The sequence below is a fragment of the Populus alba genome, chromosome 6 (genome assembly GCF_005239225.2).
Source record: "Populus alba chromosome 6, ASM523922v2, whole genome shotgun sequence".
NCBI lineage: Eukaryota > Viridiplantae > Streptophyta > Magnoliopsida > Malpighiales > Salicaceae > Populus > Populus alba.
In genome coordinates this window covers 22,764,542-22,781,810 of record NC_133289.1, presented here as the reverse complement: position 1 = coordinate 22,781,810, position 17,269 = coordinate 22,764,542, and the positions used below count along the sequence as shown (strand labels likewise).

Below are 17,269 nucleotides of genomic sequence, written 5' to 3'. Positions count from 1 at the left end.
AAAAACCCTCTAAAAGTTATGGCTAGTCGTGTATGCTTCTATAGATGGCGAAAAGATTTTCCTTCTTTGTTTGTGAAAGACAATTGCTTGTAAAATTATATTATACTTTATTGTCTCTTTCAATCACGCTCCACAACTAAAGTTTCTTGGTGTGGATGATGAAATAGAGATTTTTGTTTAGAGCTAATCTTAGGTTAAAAGTAAACAATAATTAGAACTTTAAGTCAGGTACGTCGAGAGTCACAAAGAAGAGATTAACCTACTAATTAAGATGAAAAATAAAAGGCACAGATCTTTTATTTCTTCAGGTTTATTAAAGTCGTGTTAATATTGACTATTAAGCTTTAACTTGTTTAGGAATTGAATATATCCACCATTTTCATCGTTTAAAGATTCAAATTATAAAGTGAAAATGAAATTTTAATAAACAAATAATTTTATTATAATTAATCTATTAGGCATGTTTGGAGTGTGGTTGTAGTTACTTTTTAAAATGATTTTTTATGTCAAAATATATCAAAATGATATTTTGTTAAAATTATTTTTGAGATCGGCACGTCAAAACGATCCAAAATATATAAAAAAAATTAACAAAAAAAAATAAATTTTGATAAAACACGATTTGCAACATTTCCAAACATGCTCCTAAGTAAAGAATAATAGTAAGTAAAAATCATTTATAAGATAATATTTTGTTATTATTATGGTATAAAAAAGATAAAAATATTCAAGATAAAAGAGCATGTCACTTTTTTTTATTTATTTTGAATGTAAATAAATTATTTTAAAATTGTTAAAAAATAAATTTAGTTTATATCTTTATGTTTGTTCTTACAACCAGTCATGTTTATATTATTTTTATACCATAAACTATTATTAAAAAACAAAAATCAATATTAAAAAGATTTGTGTGGGCGGCAAAAAGTGATTTAATCGAGAAATGTTAGGGACGGATTGTGCAGGACGGATGAAACTTGCATTTGACTTGCGTTGACATGCAACATGCCACGTGTTGGGACCCAGCCTGGAGTAGTGGGGCCTACACTACACGTGCAGATGCTAGAGAATGTCCTGGAGGCTGAAATCAGTGGGGACATTGCATTGATCGCTGATTAGCTCATGCTCGGGATGCGTGCTGCACGGCCTCTTCATTTGTGCTCGCTCTCTAGATCGCTCACGTGCTCTCACTTCTTTGGAGCACGTGCCATGTGACTTTCAGTTTTTTTTTTTTTTTGAATTACTTGGTAGGATTATTTTTTTTATTATTAATGTGGATGTCTGGACTAGCTTATGTATACTTTGATTAATCTCACAGGCAATGGCGGAGGGAGGGGGGCTGGCAGTGCAAAGAAATGCATAATATATTTATAATTTTAATAAAAATGTATGAAATATTTTCTTAGCCCTCTATTTATACCTTGGCCCCCCTAACTTTTTTTTCTTGTTCCGCCTGCTCACGGGTCCTGAAGTTAATAACCATGTAAATTTTTAGTGGCCATCATATTAGCAACTACATGGCTCAAATTTAAGATCACAGGAGAAAGCAAACCTCTTGGTTCTAGATTCTTATCACTGAACCACCAATTAAATAGTTGGCAGAGCTACATTTTTAATTTCCATGGTAGATGATAAATTCAAAAACTGGATTTTTAATAAAAAATCAAGTTTTTTTTTTTACTAAATCAACAAGTCATTAAGTTATTCAACTAGACTGGATTTTTGTATATACAATTTTTCGAAACAAAATTAAATTACTTCCTAATCTTTACCCTGTATATAACAACGAACCCCCTTAGATTAAATATCATCAAAAAAAATTCGAATCATTTGCAATCTTACAATAATAACATGCAAGATCCTTCAAATAGTAATCAAGGAACTGCTTAAGGTTTACAATCATGAAATACCCTTCAAGGAGTAACAACCCATGAAGAATTTAACTAATTATGTCAATTAAGGTATTCATAACTAGGATCAAAGCACTCTAAATCAAATAATTAACACTATTCAATGTTTGTTTTTCTCTCCAAGCACGTGTCTTCTCTTGCAATACACGAGCCGAGGTTAATATAGGAGTATTTGGAGTTGGTATGGTGTAAAAAAAAATGGTGATATTTTGGTCAGGTAACCACCCACCGTGAGCAACCTGAAATCTGTTATTTGTAACTATCATCGGTAAGTGAGAAAATACTCCGAGGAAGATTGAAACCACGATGACAACATAGTACTCATCATTAAGTAGAAATATAACGTCGAAGGTTGCCAAAACCATGATTTTTAGCACACAATCTTGTCTTGTCCTACCAAACTTGGCTTAAAAGTATTTTGTGTCTTGTCATTAAGGTGATGCAAAACGCACTCCATTAAGCAACCCATGATTTCTTTAAATTTGACCGTCAACATTTTTATTTTTATTTTTTTAAAATCTAATGATCTATGCGACTGTGATGAGAGTGCGTTGAAAGTCAAGATTCAAGAAAGTAAGCACCTAGATCCCCAACGGAGGAAAGACACCGCCAACATTATCATTAATTTTCTCTTAACTCTTTTAATCCAATAATTTGTGATTAAATTTCTTTAAACTACTATTTATTGGTTCCAATTTATTTGCCTAACCGGCCCTTTTTCTTTCTTTAAATTCTCAACCATCCCATTGAAGTTCAATTTTCAAACTACAATTCTAACTTGGCATGTGTGGTCCTTCTCTTTTTTTCACTATGGACAACGCAATTAGTAAGTGTGTATTTGGAAGGTGGTGTGGATTTTTTTTTTTTTAAATTACATTAAAATTATATTTTTTTATATTTTTTTAATACTGGTGCATTAAAATTATAAAAAAAATACTTTAAAAACATAAATTTAATATTTTTAAGAAAAAATAATTTAACATATACTTAAAAAACCGACTGAACCACATAAATTTGATGGATGTTTAGTATCTTGGTTTGTTTCACTTAAAAAAAAAAAAAATCTAATTAATACCTTTTCTATTGCTTTATGATATTTTGATACAAGAACAAAATTAATATATTTTCAAATAAAAATTATTTTAAAAAAATATTATACACTATAATAATAATAATCACGTTTAATTACTCTAATTGTAGTTATACCTGCACAAAACTAGCATAGAAGTATAATTGATCAAGTTGATATGAATGCATACGAGTATTTGGAATGAAAGAATTCTCACTCAATTTGAGATTGATAACAAAAAAAAATTAAAATATATTAGGATGCTTAATTCTGATACATATATAGGACTAACTAAACGAGGATTAAATGCAAAATAAATAAATAAATCTTCTATCTTATTTCACATAAATACAAAAAACTTGTGGAGCTAAAGTTATTATATTCATATTTTCTCTCAAATGTCGTTCAATCTATTTAATATTTAATTTTCTAAAATAATAATAAAATTAAATTTTTATTTATAAGTTTACACATAAAAAGGTCCACTGAATTTGTGGCTTGAACTTATTTAAGGATTTTAGTAAACCTAACCTCACAGAGAAAAATGTGTTTGGATATAGCCGTGGAACGCTTGGGGCATGCATACATACAATGACCCACAAGCATGTTGGTTTTGTAGCGGTTGAGGAAGAGGCTGGCCGCAAAAAATGGTTGCTTGTCGCCGCACATTGTCACTCCCCGACAACTTAGCCTAACTGGTCGGTCTGTCATCCCCCCCGTTTGCCCCCGTTTGCCTTCTCGTCTAATTACTAATTAGGTCCTCGTCCAAGGATGGCAATAAAAGTCGATACACCTCACCTTCTTGTAAAACATTATCCTTCCATGTATATTTTTGGGTCTAATTCAAAAATAGGTTCAGATTATTACATCAATTTATCAGTTTTGAATTAATTATTTTTTATTAAAATAATATTGTTTATTAAAATTATTATTATCGACTAGTAGGTGTGATAAGATTGATTGTGACATGTATCAACCTACCAAATTAACTAGATTTTACTTAGATTTAACTGAATTTATATTTTTTCAATTCAACTTGAAACAGGTTTCAAGTTATTTTTTAATTGAATTTGATAAATACAAAACAAAGCTATTTTATTCAACATATAATTTCATTCTCTAAAAGAAATTGCAACTATTTGTGCTCGAGAACTTTAATTTATCTAATTATAGTAATTTTGGATCATTAACCTGGACGATTTGACTCTACATTTCAATCTTAACTCACCATTTGGTCTCTACAAGGAGGGACAAGTGAAAAGAGGACTAGAGGATACGTTACACGGTATTTGCCCTGCCCTCCTGTCCTCATTGTGGGGTGTATGGTCCAAACAAGCGTTTCTTCCAATAATTGTAATGTCCGTTTACAAGGGTACTTTTGTACTAATAGATTATATTTTACAGGTTTTAATTTTAAATTTAATATATATAAAAAGTTGGATTAAAATATTTTTTTTATTACTTTTATTCTTAGATTTTTTTTTAACCGATTGGGTGAGTTATTTTAATAGAATTAACCTTGACATTTGATGATTAAAAATTCCAACACCATCTATAATTACAAAACTTGGTCTCACTCCACAAATTTACCTAATAAGCCTTAACTTAACCTAGTTGAATTTTATATCGAACTAGATTTTTTTAACAATAATAAAATTATTTTGATTTTTTAAAAATAAAAAATTTGTTTTAATAAAATAAAATTTTGACTCTATATTTAATGTGTCCTATCCTCTAGAAAAAAAACCAATCACAAACAAGAGTAAAAAAAAAAAGAAGTGGCTAATAATAAATTTTATTTTATTCCAAGTACGAGGACTATTTAGCAAAAATAAACAATCACTTGTCTATTAATGATCCAGTTACTTAAAATAACCGCACCAGAACCGCCCTATTTTCCTTTACAAAAAAGAAAGAAATAACAGTATATTTTATTCTTTATCTGTTTATCAGTTACTAAAAAATAACCGTATCTCTCTCCAACTCGTATAATTATACGTACCCCATACCCCACTCTCTCTTATAGATTAGACAGACAGTGAGTGACCTGGAAATAAAATGGATTTGAAAGCCTCTGTTTTTTAAATAGCCTTTTAGAGCCTTACAAAACAGAAAAAAACAATAATATAATTTTCATTTTATTTCGAGAATAATCCGAGGAGAGATCGATCTTACCTTTTCCGGTCGGATCCCCCGGTTCACGTAGCCCGGTCTTCTTGTCTCAGATCCTTCGTAGCCTTTGATAAATCTGTTATTACTGTTTTGTAGTGGCTTGGTTGATGGAGTTTTGATTTTTTTGCTCGCATCTCGAGGTAAGGAAGTTGTTGAAGTATTGTTGTTTCTGTTTGGTTGCTGAGAAAACTTTTTCAACTTCTTTCTCTCATTGTGGAGTTAGATTTGAGTAGTTAGTGAACTTGTTGGGTACTGAACGGAGTGTTGATTTTTGCTGTCAGGAATTTTTTTTTGCTGTGAGCAGATCAGTGTTGAACGAGCGATTTGACACTTGGAAATGTAGAGATTCTTTTGATTTGCTACGAAATATTCGTTTGGAAGATTTTGTACTGATTTGATTTTTTTTTTAGGATTAGAGATTCATTTAGCGGAATCTGTTTTTGTACAGGTCTTGTTTGGTTTCCGAGAAAGTGGAGGGAAAAAATGGTAGAAATTAATCAAATTATGAATTGAATTGATTAGGTTTTCGTTTTTTGTTCACTTAGTCACTGTAAATTTGGTGACGAACGGATGAATTCTCGCGGTTTTTCAGGCATTTTGTGTACTATTACTGAAAATTGTGTGTTAAGTGAGTGCCTTTTATGGTTTTGGAGTATAACGTGATGGGTGCAGGGCGTGGTTATGTTTTGGAGAACGAAGAAGTATGAGTTTGGGGACTGGTGTGCATAATTAGGAACGGAGTTGAAATGTTTTCAATGTTTAATAGCATTAGTTTCTAAATATAACTCAATTATCATATGAAAATAGAGAATTGGTTTTGGCGGTTTGAATGTCACTGCCAAGTGTATGTTTTCATGTTTCGTCAAATCATTTTTAGTTGCAAATCTTACATTTGTTTTGTTTATTTATTTATTTATTCTTATTTGCAGAGTGATGGATTCTGATAATCATCTTTTGCCTGATGGTGGGCTTGAGGCTGCCCATCAAAATGGTGGTCATCAGCAAAGTCCAGCTGCTGGAGAGGATGGTGTTGTTTCAAATAATTTAAATGGGAGTGTGGGGAACACTTTTAAGCTTGATGATGACACTACTGATAATTTATCTACTGGGGAAGTAGAGGATGAATTAAAGGCATACGTGGGAAGCAATGGATTGCCTGTTTTTAAGGTAAGGAAATGTACCAGTCTGTGTATTTTGTTCAATGAGTAAAACTAAGCCTGATTTTAAACTTGATGCTTCTATCATAAAGGAAGGAGAAGTAAAAGTGAAAGATGCTGATAATTCAGAAAATGCTAAATCTCAGAAAGGTCCGGGAAAGAGGGGTACTGCAAAGCCCTCGCACCCGAAAAATGCCTCAGCCACTCAGGTGAAGAAAGGTAAGGATGGAAGAGACGCTGAGGTGCAACTCACTGTTTCAAATGGTTCTGTTGATGTAAATTCACAATTAAAACAGCATTTGAAAAGTAAATCATTCAACGAGAGGCAGGGTCAGGCATCCAAGGTAGAAATTGACATTGCCTTTTGCTTTTGTACCAACAACCACCTTTGCATTTGCTTATCATTTTTCTGATCGTATTCTTCTAACAGCAATCTGGGAAGTCTGATGCAGCACCACCTGAAGGCATTGTGTATGTATTGCTTGCATTGTTTGCGTGTTTCCTTTTCTTTTTTCTTAATGTCATGGAGCTGCATGTCTATCTTTGTTAATTTCACCTCTTCTGTGTAGTGGACTTACTGGTTAATTCGTTAAACTTGATCCAGAATGTCTGATTATTTGAAGTAGCTGTTAGAATTTTTAATTCACATTGTATTTACCATTGCTTTTTCCTCTCGCCATTTGTTAATGGTGGTTTTGCTTTATACAGGGAGAAGACGAAACTGAAACCTTTGAAAAAAGGGCCTGTTGATAAAGCTGAAGCAGATACAGACTCTACTTCGTATCCTTTTTTCTTTGAATGTGTTGTCATTTCTTCTTCTATGAGCAGAGGGCTATCTTCAGCTTATGACTATTTTACCTTTTTCTGTGGCATACATAAGTTTTTCCTTAATTGCACTGTAGAAGTCCCACCGTGGAAGATGCCAAACCTCGCAAGGTGGGTGCACTTCCAAATTATGGTTTCAGCTTTAAGTGTGATGAACGAGCTGAGAAAAGGAAGGAGGTTAGTTCTGTACTCAAAGCTTCTTGATTCTCCATGTAAACTCCCTAGCAGTAATTATGGTGTTAGTGTAATAGCTATAATGTTATGCTGTTCAGTTCTATTCAAAGCTCGAGGAAAAGATTCATGCTAAGGAAGCAGAAAAGACTACTTTGCAAGCTAAGTCCAAGGTATAGAAATGTAATGATTTCTATGGGCTTTGATTTCTGTTTGAATTCGTTTCTTGTCCTGGCAATCATTTGACTCTCTCACAGGAAACCCAAGAAGCTGAGATTAAGTTGCTTAGGAAGAGTTTGGGTTTTAAAGCAACACCTATGCCCAGCTTTTATCAGGAGCCTGCACCACCTAAGGTGGAGCTAAAGAAGGTAAAATTGTATTTTTTATCACTAAATAATTTCTGCACTCAATCAATCCCTCCATTGCATCCAATTGTCAATATTGGGTTATGTTTTTTTTTTTGTTTTTCTGTTCTCAGTGTTTCATCTATCTTGGATTCATTTATTTGGCATTTTTATAGTTTAAAGTAAAGAAACTATACCAAGTTACTGTCCCTGACCATAATTTTCATATCACGTGCTTTTGTCTATGCATGTTGTGTTACATCCATCAAATAACATGATTATTTTGCTGTGAGTAGCATCTTTGCTCGGTGAGATTCATCTCTTTCACTGCCTATGCTTGTATCATGAGACCTTTTGCTGCGGTGAATGATTAGTATTAGTGTTGTACCAATGATTCATTGCTTACTTCTGATTACCCGCACTCTGCAGGTTTTCACCATACTAGTTGTTCAAATTTGGCAACAAACCTTACCTTATGAAATACTATTATGATCCTTTTCCATTTAGATACACCAGTGATAGGGTATCATATTCCCCTGTGGAGCAACTTATGGTTGGATAACACTAAAAGCTACATCATGATAACGCTTGATTTCAATCGCTTACCTGCTCGGTAATTTACGATTTTCGAAAACAAGAGAAGCCTAACAGGACTTCAGACTATTAGAATTTAAGATCCATGTTTTATTTACAATTTACACAACAACACATATAAATAGAGAAATAAATTCGTAGGCTTAACCGCAAAAAGCCAGAATGAAAAAAGAAGAAAAATCCAACATTTCCTTCTCTATCTCGCTGCTGCCGGACAAGAAACGTGAAATATATATAAATATTTCACGTTTCTTGTCCGGTAGCAGTAGTTTCTTGTCCGCAGCAGCGAGATAGAGAAGGAAATGTTGGAAAACCTGCAGAGTGCGGGTAATCAGAAGTAAGCAATGAATCTTCCTGGATTTGATGATAACGCTTGATTTCAATCGCTTATCTGCTCGGTAATTTATTTAATTTAGCGATAATTACAAATCTTGAAAATCTTGAAAAAAGAAATAATTACAAATCATATATATTATTTGATTTTCTTTTTTTCAAGATTTTCAAGATTTGTAATTATCGCTAAATTAAGTAAATTACCGAGCAGGTAAGCGATTGAAATCAAGCGTTATCATCAAATCCAGGAAGATTCATTGCTTACTTCTGATTACCCGCACTCTGCAGGTTTTCACCATGTCAGTTGTTCAAATTTGGCAACAAACCTTACCTTATGAAATACTATTATGATTCTTTTCCATTTAGATACACCAGTGATAGGGTATCATATTCCCCTGTGGAGCAACTTATGGTTGGATAACACTAAAAGCTACATCATGACAATCTTTAATTTTCTTTTGTACCAAAACTTTCAGTTAGGATGTTATACGCTGAAAAGTTTTTGGAGAAACCCTCTAATGCTACCAAGATCCCTTAATTAACATGTGACTATTATCAACCTAATTAATTCTACAGTCATGGCTTTGTGTTTATGATTCCTGTCGAAGTTTGCCTTTGTGTTTTACAATGGGTGCACTACCATGGGATTTGGATGATCTAATCCTATTCGACAATTTGTCTCTGTGGCTGCATTGATCTCTGGGTTAACTTGTTCTTGATGTATCTGGCAGGACTGTTAATCAATTGAAATTACGTTGGTCTTGATGTTGTTACTTTGATGCAGATACCCACAACAAGAGCCAAATCTCCCAAGCTAGGTAGAAGGAAGAGCTCATCCCCTGCAGATACTGAAGGAAACAATAGCCAGAGCTATCGACCAGGTCGGCTAAGTTTGGATGAGAAAGTATCTTCAAACATTCCCATCAAAGGACTTTCTCCCGCCCATCCAAAGAAGCCGCAGAGGAAGTCCCTTCCCAAACTGCCTTCTGAAAAGACCAAGCTATCCAGTGCAAATGATGAAAAAACTAAATTGCCTAAAGCATCAAATGAGGAAAGTCCCACCTTATCTAATCAATCAAATGAGGGTTCATCTCCCACCCAAGAGCAGGAAGCTGTTTCAAAGAATGAGGAGAGTGAATTTCTCCCCGGGGTTAAAGAGGAAGCTCAGGCCACGATGGCGAAAGATCCAGTAGCATTGGTGGTTTGACCTCAAAAACGAAACAAGAATCGAACGGTGAATGCAAAGCCCTCAAATCCATGTGCGTAAATAAAAAGGTGAAAGACCTGAATTTATTGGACAATGAAGGCGTAAAGGATTTTGCATGATAGATTGTGATGGCTGTGTCTGTCCTTAGTCAACAGCATTGATTGTTTTGTGTGCATGATTTCAGGTTGCTGGTCTTTTCACTAGGGCTCTACATTCTTGCAGTATTGTATGTTATCACTTGCAAAAGTTATTCTAATTTACATGTTATTTCTTATTTGCCTGCTGTATTGAAAATATTTAGCAAAATTTTGGAGAAGTATGCTGTTAGATAGGCCATGCCATCTGTAAACCTGTTATATTTGGACAATTGGATATTGTTGATTAAGGTGACTTTGGTGGTGTGAACTGCGAATCCTTTGTCTCTTTGAGTTTTTATTTTTATTTTTTTACTTTGGATCATTCGTATAACTAAGGCGATGTATTAGGAGAGAAAAGACGAAGGTAATTTTTTAAAATAGTCTGTAGTTCTATGATATAATCTTTATTGTATTCTGCTCTTTAATTTATTGCTGAAGAAAAATCCTCTTAGTTGGGTGATAAATTAATGTGCATAAGAGGGTGTCTCATGCGTGCTGCCAATATTTACATTCTCATTTACCATACCTACATTTCGAATCTCACAAGCCAGCTTTGGTCTCAATTTTCTGCCCATGAGAAATGAAATGAGTTCGAAGGAAGAGTATATCAATTCTCACAAGCCAGCTTTTGGGAAATTGAATGGACAAAACTAATTGAACATATGGAGTTTTTAGTGATTTGGTGACTTGGTCTAAACTATGTTAAATTATGTTACGTTAAAAGGTATGTTATTTTAGAACTAGAACTCAAAATGAAAAATCTGGATGAACATACTGGGTTTTTAGTGATTTGGTAATCCAGTCTAAACCAGGTTAGGTTAAAAAAAAGTTATTTTAATAAAAATATTTGGGTCTAAAAACTCATGTACTAATTTAAAACCTTTTTCAGATCATTTCGGTTGTGACAATTATGGGAAAGAATTCATTTCCTGAAGCAATAAATGAGGAAAATGCCACTGTATTCAAATAAGTAAGGGTGCGTCTCCTACCCAAGAGCAGGAAGCTGTTCAAAAAGACAACAAGTAGTGATTGGAGATGAAGCTCAAGCTACCATGGCAGTTTGAGCACAAAAACAGTGAAAGATTTTGCATGGTGTATTTTGATTTCTAGTTAATCTGTCCATAGTTAGCAGCATTGGATGTTGTCGTTTGCAAAGATATTCTAATTCACATGTTATTTGCTTGCTGTGTTCGACATATTTTGCAAAAATCTGGAGAAGTCTCCTGTTATTAGATAGGCCAACTCATCAGCATCGCCCTTCATTTTCATTTTTTCACATCCCCCCCTTTGTCTTCTGTGCCTCAAATTTAACCATTTTGGCAATAAAACTCAGAAGACAGCGCTGGAGAAGAAGAGAGCACGTGAGTCCTATATTGGACATTAAAGCCCACATAGGAAGTTAGGAATATCTTCAGCGAGACGAGGAGGAGCAAAAGATACTAAAAGCACAGGAATAATTTAACAAGAAGACGAGGTTAGCAACATAAATCCACAAGCAACAAGACAAGAATAGTACCAAAAGAAACTCTTATCCCTTTCTTTCATTTTGATGATTGAACATGGTATATATTATCGATTCTATCTTCTGCTAGATACTTCCAATAACTTCAACCATTGAGCAACATCATCACCATCCATCTTGACTTGGCATCGGACATCTCTCTGTTTGGTTCCTTGCACAAAACTGAAGGTGTAAGAACAAGATTTACACCAGAGACAGGCTGTATCGGCGTTAAGAAGCAGCAGCCAAAGGAGGGAATCCTTGAGGAAGATTATATATCTGTTTATATGTTGGCAAACTATCACATTGAATTTCTTTCTGCTTGGTCTCTTCTTCTTCACCACCGTCTTCTTCACCAGCATCCCAGAGGAAGTGAGCGTAAGAAGCAAGCACATAGCTGCATCATCAAAAATATGTAACATCAAACTTGATTATCTAAACGGATTATATCATCTAACCATCTCTAAATAAGTCAAACATGTTTATATTTTTCTTTACCAGTCATCGGGAGAGGACTTGACAGCTTGATCAAAGCAAGCCTGAGCACGATTACTGTCCCTGTGGTTATTCCATATTAGATCTCCGTACATTGACAAAACATTCCCATCATCTCTTCCATTTGCCAGAATTGCTTTCTCACAGAACTCCTCTGCCTTCACAACATCACCTCGTACCTAAAAACACATCTCTTACGATTTATAGCAATTTCCCATTTTTCCTAAAAGGAAATCAAGAAACAACAACAAATACGAACACGGGCACATATTGATTTACGCTTACCTCTTTCAAGAATTTAGCGTAGTTTGCAAGAAGAAGAGCATCACCAGGATAGGCCTTGATCATGTTCTGGTAATAAAGATTCATGCTCTCATGATCACTTTCATAAGGCTGATGACCTGAGTCCCAGCTCCCACCACCACCACCACCACCACATATACCACCACCACCACTACCACCACCACCACAGACCATCTCCTCCTCCTCGACTGCTTCTGTGCAAACGCTCATTTCTTCTTTTTCCTTGAGGACTGGCGACATGAAAGAACGTTTAGAGAACATTCTCTCTCTGGCCAAGTAGAGTGGCTTAATCTCAGCCTCTGATACTGTTCTTCGAAGGCACATGGACACTGGCCGGCTTGTTGAGGACTGGCAGACAAGTGTCCTTAATACCGGTGTAGAAGTACTTCTAAGAAGCATTTTTTTTTCTTCTCGTTTCTTTTGAAACCCGAAATGTTGTCTCAAAGATGGACAAAAAAAGAAAGAAGCAGCGCATATATATATAGATGGATGGATGGATGGGAGGAGAGGATTTTTAGCTTTTTGACTGAGAGCATGTGGTAATTAAACCCATGCTAATAACTTGAGGTAGAGAAGGTAAAGGCACAGAGGTAGCTAGCTAGGGACGTGAATATTACGAGTCTTCGAGGAGTTACGTCAAGCTGACCTCCGAGTTTTGGTTTTGCTTTTTGGCCACGAGGTTGTCTATTTCTTCTGCTCTTATCATGGGAGGGCACTAGCCAGGGAGGTAGCTGGTGATATTTTGGCTCAATAATATCTAAGATTATCTTCTAATATGGATTAGAGTTTTGAATTCATTTTTCCTCTTGATGTTTGCTAGAGCTTGATTAGAAACTTGTTTTTAGCACATGGTTTTTATTTTTCCTGATGAAGTTGCGGTGGTATCGGTGAATTTCTTATCAAATCTCACATCCATATGGTGCAAATCATATAGTTTTTTTTCCTTTGTTCTTATTCGGTGAGTGTTTGTATATTTTTTTATTAAACCTTATATTAGTGCATCAAGATATCATTAAAAAACATTAAATTAATATTTCTTTCAATAAAATATATTCGTAGAACACTTCTAAAAACAAAAACAATGCATTTCCAATCAATCACACGCAGGAAAAAGTTAAAACTCAATCACTAGACGCTGGCTGCTGGGTTTTGCTCTTTGTTGCGTTTTTCAAAGACTTTAACAATTGAAAAATGAGTAAAATGACAAGTTGTTCCTTTTCTTCTTCCTTGATGAACAACTGGATATGGGGACAAGCCAGGTGATAACTACTACGGCCGAAACCCATGCCTGAAAAGGAACAGAACCTTTCGCCATCAATCCATCAAAATATAATTATCCTTCTTGGACCCACTGCAAGCACACCATGCCTCCTCACAGCAACTTCTTACTGCTGTGACTGAAATCCAGCTTATATAGTGGTGTGAAATGAGACTTTGGTTAATCTTTTTGTTGGCCTTTCGTCTTCTTTTTCTGCATAAAAAAATAAATCAGCATGCTTTATTAATTTTCTCACTATTAAAAAGAAAACCCGATTGGTATAGTGATTTCACTGTACACCTAGATATGCAATGTGAACAGAAACAATATAATTACATTATTTCCTTTTCCAAAAAAAAATATAAATATTAAGCTAGCTATTAAGGGTGATATTGTAATTCAGCAAGGACCAAAAGGTTATTATTATATTGATTGAGGACAATATGATTTTCTTAACAAATTAGAATACCTTTTTAAAAAAATCTATCCAAGGTTGATTTGTTTTTTCACCATTCATGCACAATGAATTAACTTAATTAACATTGGAATCATAATTTTTTAAACTTGTAACCAGAGGTTACCTCATCTTTTCATTATGGTTGTTTTCGTAACAAATAGGTCGGTTCAAGTCAAGAGCAATTTGGTATCTTAATAAGCTTAAAAATTATTTTTTTAAAAAAAATGGTTTGTATGTGCATTTGCATGTCAGGCCGCTCTGCACGCTTCTAACAGCACGTGCAGTGGAGGAAATTAACCATCCATGATGGTTTTAGAATCTTTATAGCATTCATTTTTCGATGAAATGGTGTATGTAGTGTTATACGATGGTATGGATCTTATTATCTTTTTTTCTCTCTCTTCCATTTAAAAAACAAGCTACTCAATCAAAAAATGTATGTTGTCCTTTTATTTTATTTATATTTCAGATTTAATTCTCTTGCTTTTGATTGATTGATTTTTATCTTGATTTCCTTTATAAACTTTAAATTTATTTTTGATTTTCCCTTTGTTTAAATGTTATTTTTTATTTATTTTGTTTTTGTTTCAGATATGATCCTTTTTTTATATATATCTTTTGTAAAATGTATGATTTTATTTTAATTTCACCCTTAAATCAAACAATGTTATTTTCCTTGTTGTTTTGTTTTTCTTTAACATCTAGTCCTCATTATTTTAGATTGCTATTTTTTTTTTTTTCAAGGTTTTTTATTAAATTTAGATTATTTTTTTCAATTTCATCCTCTAGCCTTGTGTTGGTACAGAATTGAGGATCGATGTTTTTTCTAGTTGGGTAACACTGGGCTCAAAACCCAAGTAACATATTTGAAAGGTTAACACATGCGATACTAGACTTTTCTCTTATTTTTTATACTATATATTTTTTTCAATTTTATCATTTAATACTTTAAATTTTATCTTTTTTTTTAGTTTTTTTAAAAATTATCATGAATAGGTTGTGAGTTTGGTAGATGCACTCAAGTTAACTTGGGTCATTTCCTTTCTTTTTTTTTAACTGCAATTGATAAGATTGAAATGTATCTTTGTCATTTTTTTTTAATATCAATAAATATTTTTTTTTAGTTCGATCCATTTGATGTTGTTTTTTGTTTTTTGTCATCTTATGTAAGATAGATTTATTCGACCCAACTTGGATTTATAACCCGAATTGTATTTTTTTTTTTAACTTTTTTAAAATAAACTTGTGGTCTCTTGAACATTCTCTTTTTATGATAAGATTTTTTTTTCCCAGCCCATGTTATGTGAACTTAGTGATTATCAATTGGTGACCACTACAGATTTTTAGATGGATTTTTTTTAAGGTGTTATATTTATATTGACTTTATATAAAACAATTAAATTATCTTATTAAATGTATTAAATAGCTTTTCTTATCATTCAATAACTTAATTAATTATCTCATACTTTAATTATTTGCTGACATTATTATAGAATTATGACTCAAAAAATCTATTATTTTTTTCAAAGGAATAATGTATATTATTTTCTTTTTAACAAGTGATTATGAATTGTTAAATAGATTTACCAAATGAATCATAAAAAACAATATCTTATATATTTGTAATTTAGTTAATCATGATGGTTACAGCCAATTAATTATAAATCCAGAGAAAATAGTTTCTGCTATCTTAAAAAAGAAAACAAAATATCATTTAAATTGTAAAGAAGTTATTTTTAAGTATTTACACGTATTGTGTCTTGAACTGCAAAACATTATAATTATAATATTTTGAAATAACTATAGCAAGCATCTATATTTTAATATAAAACATAATAATCAATTAAATAATATTTTAGAAAATATTAATTATGTTTCGTGAACGTAGAAGATAAGTTGAATTTGGAGGTGTAACAGTGAATAAATTCTGTTTCTTGAATTGTGGTTTTTTAGCAACCATTCGAACCGGGAGTTTCAAAAACACAAATTTTAATGTTATAACTTATTTTTTAAAGTATTTTTTTTTAAAAAAAAATGTATCAAATTGATATTTTTTAAATATTTTTGAATAATTTTAATACATTAATATCAAAATTTAAAATATTTTAAACAATATTTTTAGAAATATTATATACCATAATACAAAATAAATACTTGAGTTCACGACATCCATCATGGAGAAGAGATTAGATTGGATCACAAGTCTTGGGCTTATTACTTACTTTCAATGATAAAGCTAGTGCCCTTTGGACTTGGGCTTTATTAACCCAAATAGGCCGTTCATATCTACTAGCCTATTACATGCATGAGAATATATTTATTTCAAAATTTTTTATTATATTAAGAAAATAAAATAAAATTTGAAAATTTACTCATCCAATTTATGAAAAACATGTTAGGTTATGAATAAAATTATAAAAATCTTGTCAGCGGATAATTGTTTATTAAATGTTACAAAAAAACCAGTAACCCTTAAATTATAGATTTGAGTAAAAATAAATAACTCAATACATGCCAAATTAAATATCAAAAAATAAAATCAATAAATTTAATTTAATTAAAAAAAATTCACTTTAAAGAAAACAAATTTAACAACGATCGGAAAAAAAACCCCAAGGCATTCCTTGTTATTTTAAAAAAGAAAGATAAATCACATAAAAAGATAATAAAAAAAATATTAAAGGATGAAAATTAGAAAAAAAATTTATAAAAAAAAACCCAAGGGAACCTAGTAAACTTGAGTTAAACTCTTAAATCATCAATCTGTTAAATTCTTGACCCGAACTCAGCTCAGGAGCTCAATATCGAAAAAATTAAATGTTAGAGGATGAAATCAATAATTTAATTCAATTTTTAAAAAATTCTTTCACAAAAGCTAAATTTAATTAAAAAAAAAAGCAACCCAAGTTATTTTCAAAACGACTATAAAAACTAGAGAAAGTGAATTAAAAAATAACAAAATGCTAGAGGATTAGAAAAAAAAATTTTGAAAAAATGAAAAAAACCAAGAAAACCCGTGTCCACTTCATAAATTAAGTTTAATCTATTAATTAAACATTGTAAACTGTTAAATTTTACACCTGAACTCAACTAAAACACTAAACACCTAGGCTAATTAAATGTTAGAAAATCAAATAAAAAAAATCTAAAAAAATCTTGCAAGGTAAAAAAAAGTGATTAGACTTGACATGAAAAAAAACTAAAGAACAATGAAATTGTAAATTTTTTTTTTGCAAAAACCATCTAAAAAACACAAAATAGTAATAAAAAGAATATGAACTAAATCTAATAGATGAAAAATATCTATTGGTGATGAAATTAAAAAAATTCTTAATTTAA

General features: G+C 32.2%; 2 protein-coding genes across 5 annotated transcripts; one reads left to right on the top strand and one right to left on the bottom strand.

The window, feature by feature from the left end:
• Window positions 1-5,037: 5,037 nt before the first annotated feature.
• Window positions 5,038-11,095, top strand: LOC118050277 (protein WVD2-like 5). 4 transcript variants are annotated; one of them, XR_004687861.2, is made up of 10 exons: window positions 5,038-5,288; window positions 6,078-6,315; window positions 6,398-6,649; window positions 6,736-6,776; window positions 7,014-7,085; window positions 7,208-7,307; window positions 7,403-7,474; window positions 7,559-7,669; window positions 9,357-9,847; window positions 10,806-11,095. XR_004687861.2 is itself a non-coding variant. In XM_035060579.2 (10 exons), the coding sequence occupies exons 3-10, from the start codon at window positions 6,082-6,084 to the stop codon at window positions 9,777-9,779; spliced, it is 1,305 nt and encodes a 434-aa protein (XP_034916470.1). In that variant the 5' UTR covers window positions 5,038-5,288; window positions 5,430-5,487; window positions 6,078-6,081; the 3' UTR covers window positions 9,780-10,191. The 4 variants fall into 4 exon arrangements, 2 of the variants coding, with proteins under 2 accessions (XP_034916470.1, XP_034916469.1); XR_004687860.2 differs by lacking the exon at window positions 10,806-11,095 and adding an exon at window positions 9,964-10,191; XM_035060579.2 differs by lacking the exon at window positions 10,806-11,095 and adding an exon at window positions 5,430-5,487 and having other exon boundaries at window positions 9,357-10,191.
• Window positions 11,096-11,426: 331 nt separating this feature from the next.
• LOC118050278 (uncharacterized) lies at window positions 11,427-12,918 on the bottom strand. The gene is made up of 3 exons (XM_035060581.2): window positions 12,198-12,918; window positions 11,916-12,091; window positions 11,427-11,814 (listed from the first exon to the last, which is right to left on the bottom strand). The coding sequence occupies exons 1-3, from the start codon at window positions 12,612-12,614 to the stop codon at window positions 11,649-11,651; spliced, it is 759 nt and encodes a 252-aa protein (XP_034916472.1). The 5' UTR covers window positions 12,615-12,918; the 3' UTR covers window positions 11,427-11,648.
• Window positions 12,919-17,269: the final 4,351 nt, after the last annotated feature.